Below are 14,794 nucleotides of genomic sequence, written 5' to 3'. Positions count from 1 at the left end.
ACAACAGCTCAGCCGTGAAGTGGTAGGCCACAAGTCGACAGAATGGAACCAACGAGGGCTGAAGTGCGTAGCGCGTACAAATCGGCTGTCCTCGGTTGCAACACTCACTACCGAGTTCCAAACTGCTTCTGGAAGCAACGTCAGCACAAGAACTGTTCGTTGGGAGCTTCATGAAATGAGTTTCCATGGCCAAACAGTCGCACACAAGCCTAAGATCACCATGCGCAATGCCATGTGTCGGCTGGAGTGGTGTAAAGCTCGCCTACAGTGGAAACACGTTCTCTGGAGTGATGAATCACGCTTTGCCATCTGGCAGTTCGACGGACAAATCTGGGTTTGGAGAACGCTACCTGCCCGAATGCGTAGTGCCAACTGTAAAATTTGGTGGAGAATAAATAATGTTTTTGGGCTGTTTTTCATGATTCAGGCTCCTTAGTTCCAGTGAAGGGAAATATTAACGCTACAGCACACAATGACATTCTAGACGATTTTGTGCTTCCAACAGTTTGGGGAGGCCCTTTCCTTTTTCTGCATGACGATGCCTCCATGCACAGAACGAGGTTCATACAGAAATGGTTTGTCGAGATCGGTGTGGAAGAACTTGACTGGCCTGCACAGAGCCCTGACCTCAACCCCATTGAAAACCTTTGCGATGAAATGGAACGCCGACTGCAAGGCAGGCCTAATTGCCCAACATCATCGCCCAACATCAGTGCCTGACCTCACTAATGCTCTTGTGGCTGAATGGAAGCAAGTCTCCTCAGCAATGTTCTAACATCTAGTGGAAAGCCTCCCCAGAAGAGTGGAGCCTGTTATAGCAGCAAAGGGGGGACCAACTCCATATCAATGCCCATGAGATGTTCGACGAGAAGATCTCCACATACTTTTGATCATGTAGTATGTAACCCATTCTAAGACAATGAGAGGAGGATAGGTGTAGTTCCCCAATAGCTGATGATTTAACAGTCAATTAAACGCTTGTTATGTTGTTATGTATTTGATCAAAGATTAAATGGAAAACTCTAAAGGATTTTCATTTTGGATTTCAAATTACTTGTTTGTTGTGCAAACTGGCAGAAAGAATAACTCCTCTAACCAGAAACATAGGGACATATGGACAAATGAAAAGCTACTCATTTAATTGAAGTTCATGAATAAAAAGCCTATGTTGCTTTTCCGGAAACTAATTTTATAGTGATGGGGACAGACGTCTTGTGTTTTTCGGTCTGTTAAAAGATTAACAACTTATTTTATTGTTACTAGTTTCGACTGTAATTCTGTTATATTTCCTCAATGCCTTGACTATGCCACTTCCAAAAGAAACTTCTGTGAGAAATATAATTTGGTTGTAAAGCATAATATACAGTAGCTTAAGATGTGATATGGATAATAACAATGTGTTCTTGCACCTCTCCTCACTGTGAATTTACTTTTTTCTTTCTCTAAGATTTCAAGTGTTGAAGCCTTCCATCCAGAAAGAATGGGACTTTTATGCATTTGCCTGCTCATTTGTGAGATAATCCTGTTGTCGGACTGTGCACGGGGTGAGTAGTAACGTAGTAGTAATGAACAATAATAACTGAGCGTTTTAGTGGATCTGTAGGCAACCATCTTCAAAAAGTGCCTCACCACAATGAATGATATCTACTACAAGCTGTACACAATTGTGGTTGTGTAACTCCAAGTTGGTGGTATAGTCCATTCAGGCTAAGGGCCTATCTTCCGTTTTCTAACGGACCTTGCCTAGATCACACAGACTTTGGGACAGTAACCTTTGGGATACTTGGTGTGCAAGTGTCAAGTGAGGCATGCTGATAGAGTGTAGTCCTAACCCTCCTGCTGCACAATCTGAGCTGTCAAACCTAGACTCAACATGCCACTGGTCGTCAGCTCTGGCCTGCCTGTCTGGGGAAAGCGAAGGGGCATGGGGGGACCCAAACACACGGCGCCCAGGCAGATTGGATCGGTGAGAGCCCTAGCCTGAACAATGCAGCATTCACAATCACACAGTCGAGCCGTCATGGAGACGCTTAGGCAAAAGTAAATAGAGACCCATAGAGAGCAATGTGATTAGATTAGGCAATTATGTTTGTTTGCTGTGCAATGCCACAGCGTTTCCGACCATGAATGGAGCAACACGGCAAGGAGTGCTGTGGGCTAAAAAGTAGAAGAGACAACATATCTTCCTGGTGATGATATCGGAGGGGTTTACTCACTAGCTTAGCCTAGTTAGCGCCTTATTGGGTAGACAGAGGGAGAGACAGACTAAACGTTTCTCTATCATGATGGCATGCGGATATCAGAGCAAGGAACGTTTTACCATTTTTATAAAGTCTGATATGACACGTTTGATAAGACAGTGAAAAGCAGGGTGGTTGTGTTGAAAACAAAATACCTCAGAGGTACTGAGACAGAATCAGAGATTATTTTCCAATTGAATGTCAGATACGTTGCGCTCTATTTTTCCAAGCACTGTGATTTTGACGTACTGTGGTGGCTCAACAACGACTACTCAACATACAGTAGAAAAGGTTGAGTCCACATCAACACACTTCTCCTCATGGAAAACATTTCCTGACATTATATCGATATTTTGTGACCTGAGTTTGATACCTTCATATGTGAACTTGTTGGAGAAGAAAAGGAATGGACATTCAAAACTACAGGTCAATTAATACTTTTTTTTAAGGATTTTTTTTCTAGAGGAAGAGTCCAGGTTGATTGCTATGATATGGAACGTGGCAAAAAATGATCCCCCAACCCCATTTGAGCGCTCCCCTACTGACCAAGTTTGCTGTTCCTGGTGTGTCCTTGTTGCACGGGGAATGCAGAACATCACGTCAGATGACAAATATTTTCCGCTGCTAGCGGAAGCACAGTTTGGGTCCGGCTGCCAGAGAGGCATGTGAACCGTATATGCTTATGCAATGATTCTGGGTCTGAGTCTGAGCAGCTGAAAGGTGAGGATTTTACTCTCTTTGGTGCATGCCTGAGAGAGAGTATTCATGCATAAATGTGGGCATTAATGTCTGTGTTAACTTTTATTTAATTTTTTTAATTTAACCTTTATATTTAACTAAGCAAGTCAGTTAAGAACAAATTCTTATTTACAATGACGGCCTACCCCGGCCAAACCCTAACCCGGACGACGCTGGGCCAATTGTGCGCTGCCCTATGCGACTCCCAATCACGGCCGGTTGTGATACAGCCAGGAATCGAACCAGGGTCTGTAGTGACGCCTCTGGCACTGAGATACAGTGCCTTAGACCGCTGTTGCACTCGGGAGCCCGACTAATGGGGAAAACAACGAAGTCATGGGATGGTTGACATAACGCAATTTTTAAAAATTATGATCACAAATGAAATACAACTGCATTCATTTAGGTATCACTCATTTGACTCCTTATGACGCACATTATTAAACTAAGTACATTTAAAACTCCATCCACACTGGAGGCAAGATGCGGTGGGACCCAGCTATAAGCACAGGATCTTGGTGCAGCAAAGGTAGACTAAATACTACAGCATTGCATTTAAACAAAGGCGGCAGGCAGCCATATGGACGTGTGGGGGCTATTGGAGGTGGAACTGTTGGGTTTGTAGGGGCATGCTGTGCACTGTACAAACTAGGACCACCCTGCAGCTACATGCTGGTGTGTCAGTGAGAGGCAGCCTTCCAAGATTCATGATTGAGCATCTGGACACGTCTTCATAGAGCAAACAACAAAATGGGCTGATGCTCTAAACACATACACCTATCTAACTTTCTTGTATTCGTCTGAGCCTTCTAAAAGTCAATAGAAACTGAGATGAGTAGTAGCAGCACATTTGTAGAGTCTGCTCTTTCTCTCCCTCAATCTCTCCCTCCTTCCATCCTTGGGCTCCCGAGTCGCACAGCAGTCTAAGGCACTGCATCTCAGTGCAAGAGGCGTCACTACAGTCCCTGGTTCGAATCCAGGCTGTGTCACATCCGGCCATGATTGGGAGTCCCATAGGGCGGCGCAAAATTGGCCCAGCATCGTCTTGGTTTGGCCGGGGTAGGCCGTCATTGTAAATAAGAATTTCTTCTTAACTAACTTGCATAGTTAAAGGTTAAATAATAAAAAATACAAAAATAATCTCTCTCTCTCCTCCTCACACTGCAGCATTTTATGGCTAGGTCTAAGCCAGAGGAAATGTGTGAAGTTAATGTAGAGTGTTGGAGAAACATAGCTGACCCATTGTGTAGCCTTTTGTCACTTCACAATCCTTCATAGCTCTGTAGTAAATTTGAGAATATCGACAGAGCCTGCGGTGTGGGTTTAAACAAACAGTAGTTAATGTTTGAATAGGGATCAATGCATATGTCTAGGTAAAAGGCAATGCTATTAACAATGATCATAAAGTGTGTATATTGAGACGTGTCATAAAATGAAAATATTGCAATGTAGTAATTTACAAATAATGGTGCAAACAAAATGTAAGGCACAAAACCATCAGGCAAATCTCACACATAAACCGTTTTCCAGACGTGACAAACATAGCTGAGTGTGAGTAAGGAATGAGAGATTGGCTCCAAATTCATCTCAATGAGGAGGATGGATCCATAGAGAAAGGCTGCTGTCAGACTACAGGCCATAAAGTGGTTATTAGATTGCCAAATGGTGTTTACACAGACACCATCTTTCTCTCACCCCTTCTCATTAGCATTGGGCTGCTAATCATATTCCTTAGTAATGAAGCTGTATTAGTACATTGATTTAAGACTGGGAACAGCATGTTGATGATGTGGTTATTAGTAAATACAGGCTGGTTTCAAAAATAACTGAATTGTCCCATTAAATGGGAGCTCAGATAAAGTTAGCTTAGCACCCCTGGTGTTTGGTTTTAATGTGTCCATCAAGACACCTCACGGGTAGGTTGATGGGATAGGTGTTGTGTGTGTGAGTGAGAGACCTACGTAGCATGCAGAGGCGCATGGAATGTGGAGTAGTGTGCCTATATTCTGAGGAGAGCTCACAACACACAAGCACACACACACAGAGCAAGAGAAATAAGAGGCATTTTAATGAGCAGGACAGCAGAGAGAGGGGAGGCATTTTACTGAGCCTGAAAGCAACTGAACAAAGTCTGAAGTAAATTATCTCACCATTTCACCCCATTCAACCTTTACCATCAGCCTCCACCTGGTAATTGCTAAGGCAACATGACTTCACAGGACTGAGGTCACAAATATTAACTGTGCTGAGAGTACGATAAAAAAAAGAGCGAGATGGACAAAAATCCATATTACAATTTATCACTATAATGCTAAATTGAACAATAAGTTTATAACAATGTGTACCACTTTTTTACATTTTATATATTACCCTTAAAACTACTACTACTAATTTGAATGTTGTAGCTTTCAATTGTCCCATTAACAATCACCCATATTAGCGAACTTATTTTATTTAAAACCTCACATTTCTCTAGTAGGGCCCTATAGGTTATATATCGTAAAGAACAATATCAGCAAAATGTCCACAATAAGTGGTCGGTTTGGCCGGTGTCAATCATTTTCGGTTTATCATCCCAGCTTTAGTGTACACACACATAGCCTTTATGTCCCGCCCTGGCCTTAGTATTCTTTGTTTCCTTTATTATTTTAGTTAGGTCAGGGTGTGACATGGGGAATGTATGTGTTTTTGTATTGTCTAGGGTGGTTGTATGGTTTAGGGGGTTAAGTACAGTAGATGGGTTTGTGTTTAGTGTAGGTGTCTAGCGGTGTCTATGGTTGCCTGAATGGTTCTCAATCAGAGACAGATGTCATTAATTGTCTCTGATTGGGAGCCATATTTAAGACAGCCATAGGCACTAGGTTAATGTGGGTAATTGTCTATGTTGTACATTTGTAGCTTGTGTGTGCACTTACGTCTTTAGCTTCACGATCGTTTGTTGTTTTGGTTTCAGTTTGTTAAAGTGTTCGTTGCGTGTTTTTTTCCTTTTCTCTAAAAATAAAAGAGAATGTATTTTGCACACGCTGCGCCTTGGTCCACTCTCTCTCAGCAAGACGATCGTGAAACAGCAACAGGACCCACCTACACAGGATTCATGGACATGGGAGGAGATATTAGATGGAAAGGGACCTTGGGCACAACCGGGAGAATATCGCCTCCCTCGTGAAGAGCTGGAGGCAGCTAAAGCCGAGAGGAGGCGATATGAGGAGGCAGCACGGAAGCAAGGCTGGAAGCCCGTGAGTACAACCCAAAAATTTCTTGGGGGGGGGGTCTGAAAGGGAGTGTGGCGAAGTCAGGTAGGAGACCTGCGCATACTCCCTGTACTTACCGTGGAGAGCGAGAGTACGGACAGACACCGTGTTACGCAGTAGAGCGCATGGTGTCTCCTGTACGTGTTCATAGCCCGGTGCGGGTTATTCCACCTCCCCGCACTGGTAGGGCTAGATTGAGGATTGAGCCGGATGTCATGAAGCCGGCCCAACGCATCTGGCCACCAGTGCGTCTCCTCGGGCCGGCTTACATGGCACCAGCCTTACGCATGGTGTCCCCGGTTCGCCTACATAGCCCGGTGCGGGTTATTCCACCTCCCCGCACTGGTCGGGCGACGGGGAGCATACAACCAGGTAAGGTTGGGCAGGCTCAGTGCTCAAGGGAGCCAGTACGCCTGCACGGTCCGGTGTTTCCGGCGCCACCTCCCCGCCCCAGCCCAGTACCACCAGTGCCTACACCACGCACCAGGCTTCCAGTGCGTCTCCAGAGCCCTGTTCCTCCTCCACGCACTAGCCCTGTGGTGCGTGTCTCCAGCCCATTACCACCTGTGCCTACGCCACGCACCAAGCCTCCTGTTCCCAGAGTCCTGTGCGTCCTGTTGCTGCTCCCCGCACTAGCCCTGAGATGCGCGTATTCAGCCCGGTACCACCAGTGCCGGCACCACGCACTAGGTCTAATGTGCGTATCCAGGGTCCAGTATGCCCTGTTCCTTCTCCCTGCACTAGCCTGAAGGTGCGTGTACTTAGCCCGGTACCTCCAGTTCCGGTACCACGCACCAGGCCTACAGTGCGCCTCAGCTGGCCAGAGTCTGCCGTCTGCCCAGCGCCATCTGAGCCATCCGTCTGCCCAGCGCCATCTGAGCCATCCGTCTGCCCAGCGCCATCTGAGCCATCCGTCTGCCCAGCGCCATCTGAGCCATCCGTCTGCCCAGCGCCATCTGAGCCATCCGTCTGCCCAGCGCCATCTGAGCCATCCGTCTGCCCCGAGCCATTAGAGCCGCCCATCTGTCCCGAGCCGTCAGAGCCGTTCGTCAGTCAGGAGCCGCTAGAGCCGCCAGTCAGCCAGGATCCTCCAGAGCCGCCAATCAGCCAGGATCTTCCAGAGCCGCCAATCAGCCAGGATCTTCCAGAGCCGCCAATCAGCCAGGATCTTCCAGAGCCGCCAATCAGCCAGGATCTTCCAGAGCCGCCAATCAGCCAGGATCTTCCAGAGCCGCCAATCAGCCAGGATCTTCCAGAGCCGCCAGTCAGCCAGGATCTGCCAGAGCCGCCAGTCAGCCAGGATCTGCCAGAGCCGCCAGTCAGCCAGGATCTGCCAGAGCCGCCAGTCAGCCAGGATCTGCCAGAGCCGCCAGTCAGCCAGGATCTGCCAGAGCCGCCAGTCAGCCAGAGCAGCCAGACATGAGCAGCCAGATCCGTCAGCTAGCCATGAGCAGCCAGATCCGTCAGCTAGCCATGAGCAGCCAGATCCGTCAGCCAGCCATGAGCAGCCAGATCCGTCAGCCAGCCATGAGCAGCCAGATCCGTCAGCCAGCCATGAGCTGCCGTCTCTCAGTCCGGAGCTGCCGTCCCTCAGTCCGGAGCTGCCGTCCCTCAGTCCGGAGCTGCCTTCCAGTCATGTGCTGCCCTTCAGTCATGTGCTGCCCTCCAGCCATGAGCTGCCCTCCAGTCATGAGCTGCCCTCCAGTCCGGAGCTACCCCTCAGTCCGGAGCTACCCCTCAGTCCGGAGCTACCCCTCAGTCCGGAGCTACCCCTCAGTCCGGAGCTACCCCTCAGTCCGGAGCTACCCCTCAGTCCGGAGCTACCCATCCGTCCGGTGGCGCCCTCTGGGATGGTCTTCAGTCCGGGACTTGCTACAAGGGTCGCCGCTCCAGAGGCGCCACCAAAGCGGGTATTGACAATGGTGGAGTGGGGTCCTCGTCCCGCGCCCGAGCCGCCGCCATGATGGGGGCCACCCCGGACCCTCCACCTCTGTTTCAGGTTCTGCGGCCGGAGTCCGCACCTTTGGGGGGGGGGTACTGTCACGCCCTGGCCTTAGTATTCTTTGTTTCCTTTATTATTTTAGTTAGGTCAGGGTGTGACATGGGGAATGTATGTGTTTTTGTATTGTCTAGGGTGGTTGTATGGTTTAGGGGGTTAAGTACAGTAGATGGGTTTGTGTTTAGTGTAGGTGTCTAGCTGTGTCTATGGTTGCCTGAATGGTTCTCAATCAGAGACAGATGTCATTAATTGTCTCTGATTGGGAGCCATATTTAAGACAGCCATAGGCACTAGGTTAATGTGGGTAATTGTCTATGTTGTACGTTTGTAGCTTGTGTGTGCACTTACGTCTTTAGCTTCACGATCGTTTGTTGTTTTGGTTTCAGTTTGTTAAAGTGTTCGTTGCGTGTTTTTTTCCTTTTCTCTAAAAATAAAAGAGAATGTATTTTGCACACGCTGCGCCTTGGTCCACTCTCTCTCTCAGCAAGACGATCGTGACACTTTACAATACAACTGGCCTATTATTTTCCTCAGTCCTCCCTGTAATCCTCCAGTCTTGTCTGACATGACTTCCACTTGGCTAGCCAACCTCTGGGCCAATCAATGTTGCAAAAACATCAACCACTGAAACTAATGCAGTGTTACATCTAAAAAAAAAAATGTGGCTCTTAATTTGTGAATATATTGGAATTGTGCCACACTCACTCACTGACCGACTGACTGACTGACTAACCGACCGACTGACCGACCGACCGAGCGAGTGAGCAGTGTCTTTCCAGCCTGAAATAGCCACAGCATAGACAGACACAGATACTTTCACGGACCGAACAATGCATTGTGTTGTGCTGGTGACATAATGGCTTATTGTTGGGGGGCCTGGAGCCTTTGTTTGGTTAGTGCTGGAGTGGTCAGAGGGCAACGGAGAGGACCAGGGAAAGGCCCCAGATTGGATCAGGGAGTGCGCATACCTGACCTCTTACCAGAGGGGCTTACAATAACACATCAGTACTCCTGCAGGTTCTGCTTTTTTTCTCTCTGCGATCATTCATCCCCCTATTTTTCAGATATGTATGTATAGATGTAAGCATGTACTTCCTTCCTTCCCAGCTGTTCTCCTGGTCACATTACAAATGAGATGTTGAAAAGCAGTCCCTGGACTGGAGACTGCTCTCCTTGTTTTCTTTTGTATTTTGCGTGTCAGTTTGTGTTGGGGCCTGTGCCCCTGAGCAGCTGTGTGTGTGTCATATGTCAGAGAGACAGAGAGGAGCGGGCTCCCCCAGCTGAGAGGGAGAGATGCCATTCTGGGACCTAAACAAACAGAGCATTAATGTGATTGATGGATGGCAGACATATTGTGTGTCCTCTACACCAGTGGTTTTCAAACCTCTCCTCTTGGACCCCCAGATGTTTCACAATTTTGTTGTAGCCCTAAACTAGCTAACCTAATTCACTTTATCAAGGGATTGATAATTATTTGAATCAGGTGTGCTTGCTCTGGAATAGTTCATTTACATGGAGCGGCTGGCGGTCCCAGATCAGAGATTTGAAAAAGTGTCCATTGATGTGTGTGTCCATTCCCTAGAATAGGGTTCTATTTGTGACACACCCATAGATTGAGTCAGTTGCTCTCACTCTTCGCTGCCTGCCGCTGGTTTGTTTGAAGTGTGGGACCGACCCAGTGCCCCCTGTGCTGTCTTCCTGAACATCCTGAACCATCAGCCTTCACAGGCATTTATTTTGGTGCTGAGGTGAAAGGTTAGCTGTATATCCTAAAAAAACTAAACATAACAGAGATGATAAAGACACTAAATGACTGAGAGGCCATGTCTGATGTATGTCTGAATGACTTCACAGAGCCTCCCCATAAGCCCAGGTTGTTTTCTCCGGTGAAGTCATTAAATCAGGATATACGTCACTCTCATCAGAGATTGTCTTTCATTATTATTTTGCGGAGTTCTGTTTGGCTTTGTGATGGTAAGCTGTTGGGCAGCACCAGAAGAGTGGACTGACAATAGTTCTGTGGTGTTTTTGCCCGTAGCCACACGGATTGCGGTTGCCCGCAGGCAGAGAAACAGAGGCATAGCACACACACACACACGGCTTGTTCATTACGCCAGCTGTTGGGGTGGACTCCACACTGCAGTCGGAATGTGTAAGGATTGTGAGAGTTGTGGGGGTGGTTTAAAAGTTGGGAATTTGAGGAACTTTTGCTACTAGCTGCAGTGTTGTGGCCTTTTCAATCAGGTAGTTGGGACACAGACCCAGCCAAACCCATTGGCTCCAGACAGGAAATCTGAACCACCTGACTGGTCCAGGAACAGAATTTAGTGGAGGAACTTTACGGTGTCTGTCTGGAGTGTCTAGGCCTACACCTGTTGGATTCTTCATCTGTTGCTGCCTCTTAAATCTCACCCCCAGCCCCATGGTGGATCAGGCCTGATTAAATGACCATGTGATATGACCATGGCTCACTATGAAAAGGTGTGGCTCTCTTTTTTCCCCCCCCAGTTTTGGAATCCTTTGTCTACTGGAGGTGTCACTGTCTCACAGTGTTGTTCTCACAGTTAGTTTGTCTTTAAGTTTAGAACAGCGCAATCTATTGCCTCCCCCAGTCTTCCTCAATAGGATTTGAATGTGCCTGAGAAACGTGTGTTTCTCTTCAGCATGAAATGAAAGACGTAAGCAAATCCTCCACATGGGTATTCAAACTCTGCACATTTGATGTCCTACCCATTTCCTCCATCTTCCTTTCTCTCATTTTCAGCATTGAATTCAGTTGAAGTCCTCTATTAACAAAATAAAATCCTCATATTTTGCCATCTGCACTGTGAGTGTCTGGGGCTGCTAATGGACACTTTGTGGGCCCCGGCATTCATGTATAGTGGTGCCAATCCACACTGGCCCGCAACACACAGTCACACTCCAAGGACAGCATCGTTTGTGCGGTGTGCGCCAAGTAATGCCGTCATCTCATATCTGGAGCTTGACTATTCAAAATGTTAATGGGATCATATTGTGTACATCACTTCTCTGTCTTAACCTATTTTCTTCTAAATTACATGTTGTCAATGCTTTCTATGTAGATTTGAGCTGACTGCTGCACTTCATAGTTTGTATGTACACCTCATTAAGATGTCAGTGAGTGCGAGATGAGAAAGGGAGATGCGTCTCAGTGCTTGCCTCCGTCTGTAGACACACATCATTTTTGTGTTTCCCTGAGGAACAGTTAGCCTCAGTGTGTCAGGGCCAGGTTGACCCTGCACTCAATTGACTGTGGTTTTAGATGATACCTTTTCGAACAGAGACCTGCGCAGAACAAATTGAGTTAGTCATGGCTGAGACTCGGTGTGTGGAATGTGGGAGGGAGGCAGGGGTCTGGGGTACATATGGGTGTGAGGTGGTAAGATGTGGGGGAGATCAGAGGGTGGAGTTGCAGGGGGAAGGAATGCTTGACTCCTCCAACCAGTGGAGGAGGAGGACACGTGGGAGAGAGTGAAGAGGAAACACATCTCCATTGTACCAATTACGACATGTATTTTATTGTGCATTTTAATTGAAGTCATTTTTGGTGTGTGTTGCTTTTTTAAAAAGATTGAATTTGCTTTTTTGACAATACAAAAACATTCATAGATAAAAACAATAGACAACTTAACATTTACAAACATACATTTCAACGAACATTAATGGCATACATATGAAAACACAACCATTTGCAATATTCTACCTCTAATGTAAAATCCATATCGCTCAAATCTATTTGGATGAAGATACCTGGTAAGATTTATGAATTTATTAATAACTGTTGTTTGCGCAGTTTTTATGGTGGGAAAAGTATGGCTGCTCTAGTCTAATAGTCTATGCCTAAATCAATATTGACCTTTGATTGCTGGAGAGGTCCATGGCAGGTGCTGGTGTAGTCTACTGGCCTATCAGGAGTGGGGGCAGAGCCGGGAGAGCCATGTGCCTCTCAGATAAGCCCCAGGGGAAGTGGGATCCAGCGGGCTCAACCCAAGCCACTATCAGGCCTCTGGAGGCAGCTGCTGTTATACGTTAACATCCCTGATATCAAGCCTCTGTCTTTGGAGAAGGACACCCCCCGCCCCCACCACCCAGTTTCAGACACTCAATAACACTTTCATTATGGCAGGTATCTTTGTTTTTTTCACTGTTGCAGTGATTCAGTAGCATGTACAGTGCATTCGGAAAGTATTCACACCCTGTTCCCTTTTTCCACATTTTGTTATGTTACTGCCTTATTCTAAAATGGATTAAATTATATTTGTTCCTCATCAATCTACACACAATATCCCATAATAAATAACAAAGTCAAAACAGGTTTTTAGACATTTTTGCAAATGTATTAAAAATAAAAAACAGATACCTTATTTACATAAGTATTCAGAGCCTTTGCTATGAGACTAGAAATTGAGCTCAGGTGCATCCTGTTTCCATTGATCATCCTTGAGATGTTTCTACAATTTGATTGGAGTCCACCTGTGGTCAATTCAATTGATTGGACAGGATTTGGAAAGGCACACATCTGTCTATGTAAGGTCCCACTGTTTGACAGTGTATGTCCGAGCAAAAACCAAGACATGAGGTCGAACAAATTGCCTGTAGAGCTCCGAGACAGGATTGTGTCGAGGCACAGATCTGGGGAAGGGTACCAAAACATTTCTGCAGCATTGAAGGTCCCCAAGAACACAGTGGCCTCCATCATTCTTAAATGGAAGAAGTTTAGAACCACTAAGACTCTTCCTAGAGCTGGCAGCACGGCCAAACTGAGCAATCGGGGGAGAAGGGCTTTGGTCAGGGAGGTGACCAAGAACCCGATGGTCAATATGACAGAGCTCTAGATTTCCTCTGTGGAGATCGGAGAACCTTCCAGAACGACAACTATCTCTGCAGCACTCCACTAATCAGGCCTTCATGGTAGTGGCCAGACGGAAGCCACTCCTCAGTAAAAGGCACATGACATCCCAATTGGAGTGAGTAAATATTTGTATGACCATAACAAGATTCAACAACCGAGACATAAACTGAGCAAGTTCCACAGACATGACTAACAGAAATGGAATAATGTGTCCCTGAACAAAGGTGGGGTCAAAATCAAAAGTAACTGTCAGTATCTGGTGTGGCCACCAGCTGCATTAAGTGCTGCAGTGCATCTCCTCCTCATGGACTGCACCAGATTTGCCAGTTCTTGCTGTGAGATGTTACCCCACTCTTCCACCAAGGCACCTGCAAGTTCCCAGACATTTCTCTGGGGAATCGCCCTAGCCCTCACCCTCCGATCCAACAGGTCCCAGACGTGCTCAATAGGATTGAGATCCGGGCTCTTCGCTGGCCATGGCAGAACACTGACATTCCTGTCTTGCAGGAAATCACACACGGAACGAGCAGTATGGCTGGTGGCATTGTCATGCAAGAGGGTGATGTCAGGATGAGCCTGCAGGAAGGGTACCACATGAGGGAGGAGGATGTCTTCCCTGTAACGCACAGCGTTGAGATTGCCTGCAATGAGAACAAGCTCAGTCCGATGATGCTGTAACACAACGCCCCAGACCATGACGGACCCTCCATCTCCAAATCGATCCAGCTCCAGAGTACAGGCCTCGGTGTAACGCTCATTCCTTCGACGATAAACGCGAATCCGACCATCATCCCTGGTGAGACAAAACCACGACTCGTCAGTGAAGAGCACTTTTTGCCAGTCCTGTCTGGTCCAGCCATGGTGGGTTTGTGCCCATAGGCGACGTTGTTGCCGGTGATGTCTGGTGAGGACCTTCCTTACAACAGGCCTACAAGCCCTCTGTCCAGCCTCTCTCAGCATATTGCGGACAGTCTGAGCACTGATGGAGGGAATGTGCGTTCCTGGTGTAACTCGGGCAGTTGTTGTTGCCATCCTGTATCTGTCCCGCAGGTGTGATGTTCGGATGTACCAATCCTTGGCAGGTGTTGTTACACGTGGTCTGACATTGTGAGGACGAACACCTGTCTGTCCTGTCTCCCTGTCTTAGGCGCCTCACAGTACGGACATTGCAATTTATTGCCCTGGCCACATCGGCAGTCCTCATACCTCCTTGCAGCATGCCCAAGGCACATTTACGCAGATGAGCAGGGACCCTGAACATCTTTCTTTTGGTGTTTTTCAGTCAGTAGAAAGGCCTCTTTAGTGTCCTAAGTTTTCCTAACTTTGACCTTAATTGCCAAGTCTGTAAGCTGTTAGTATCTTAACGACCGTTCCACAGGTGCATGTTAATTAATTGTTTATGGTTCATTGAACAAGCATGGGAAACAGTGTTTACAGATCTTCATTGTGAAGTGTTTAAAGTTATATGGCTTTTTATGAATTTTATTATCTTTGATTTTTATTATCTTTGAAAGACAGGGTCCTGAAAAAGGGACGTTTATATATATAATTATTTTTTTAACCTTTATTTAGCTAGTCAAGTCAGTTAAGAACAAATTCTTATTTATAATGATGGCCTACCGGGGAGCAGTGGGTTAACTGCCTTGTCCAGGGGCAGAACTACAGATGTTTACCTTGTCAGCTCGGGGATTCG

The 14,794-nt window shown here is 46.8% G+C and overlaps 1 protein-coding gene across 3 annotated transcripts in view; it reads left to right on the top strand.

Annotated features, from left to right (window-relative positions):
• LOC139574035 (fibroblast growth factor receptor-like 1) overlaps positions 1-14,794 on the top strand; it is a 77,190-nt gene that overhangs the window by 1,266 nt on the left and 61,130 nt on the right. For all 3 annotated transcript variants that reach the window (XR_011674691.1, XM_071398159.1, XM_071398160.1), the window contains one exon: positions 1,448-1,544. Coding sequence is in view for 2 of the 3 variants with exons in the window: in XM_071398159.1 (XP_071254260.1) it covers positions 1,448-1,544 (97 nt within the window). In the remaining variant the exon portion in view is untranslated. The remainder of the gene's footprint in view (positions 1-1,447; positions 1,545-14,794) is intronic.

This window comes from Salvelinus alpinus, chromosome 4 (assembly GCF_045679555.1).
Source record: "Salvelinus alpinus chromosome 4, SLU_Salpinus.1, whole genome shotgun sequence".
NCBI lineage: Eukaryota > Metazoa > Chordata > Actinopteri > Salmoniformes > Salmonidae > Salvelinus > Salvelinus alpinus.
The sequence above is the reverse complement of the archived record's forward strand: the minus strand, read 5'-3'. Positions and strand labels throughout refer to the sequence as shown.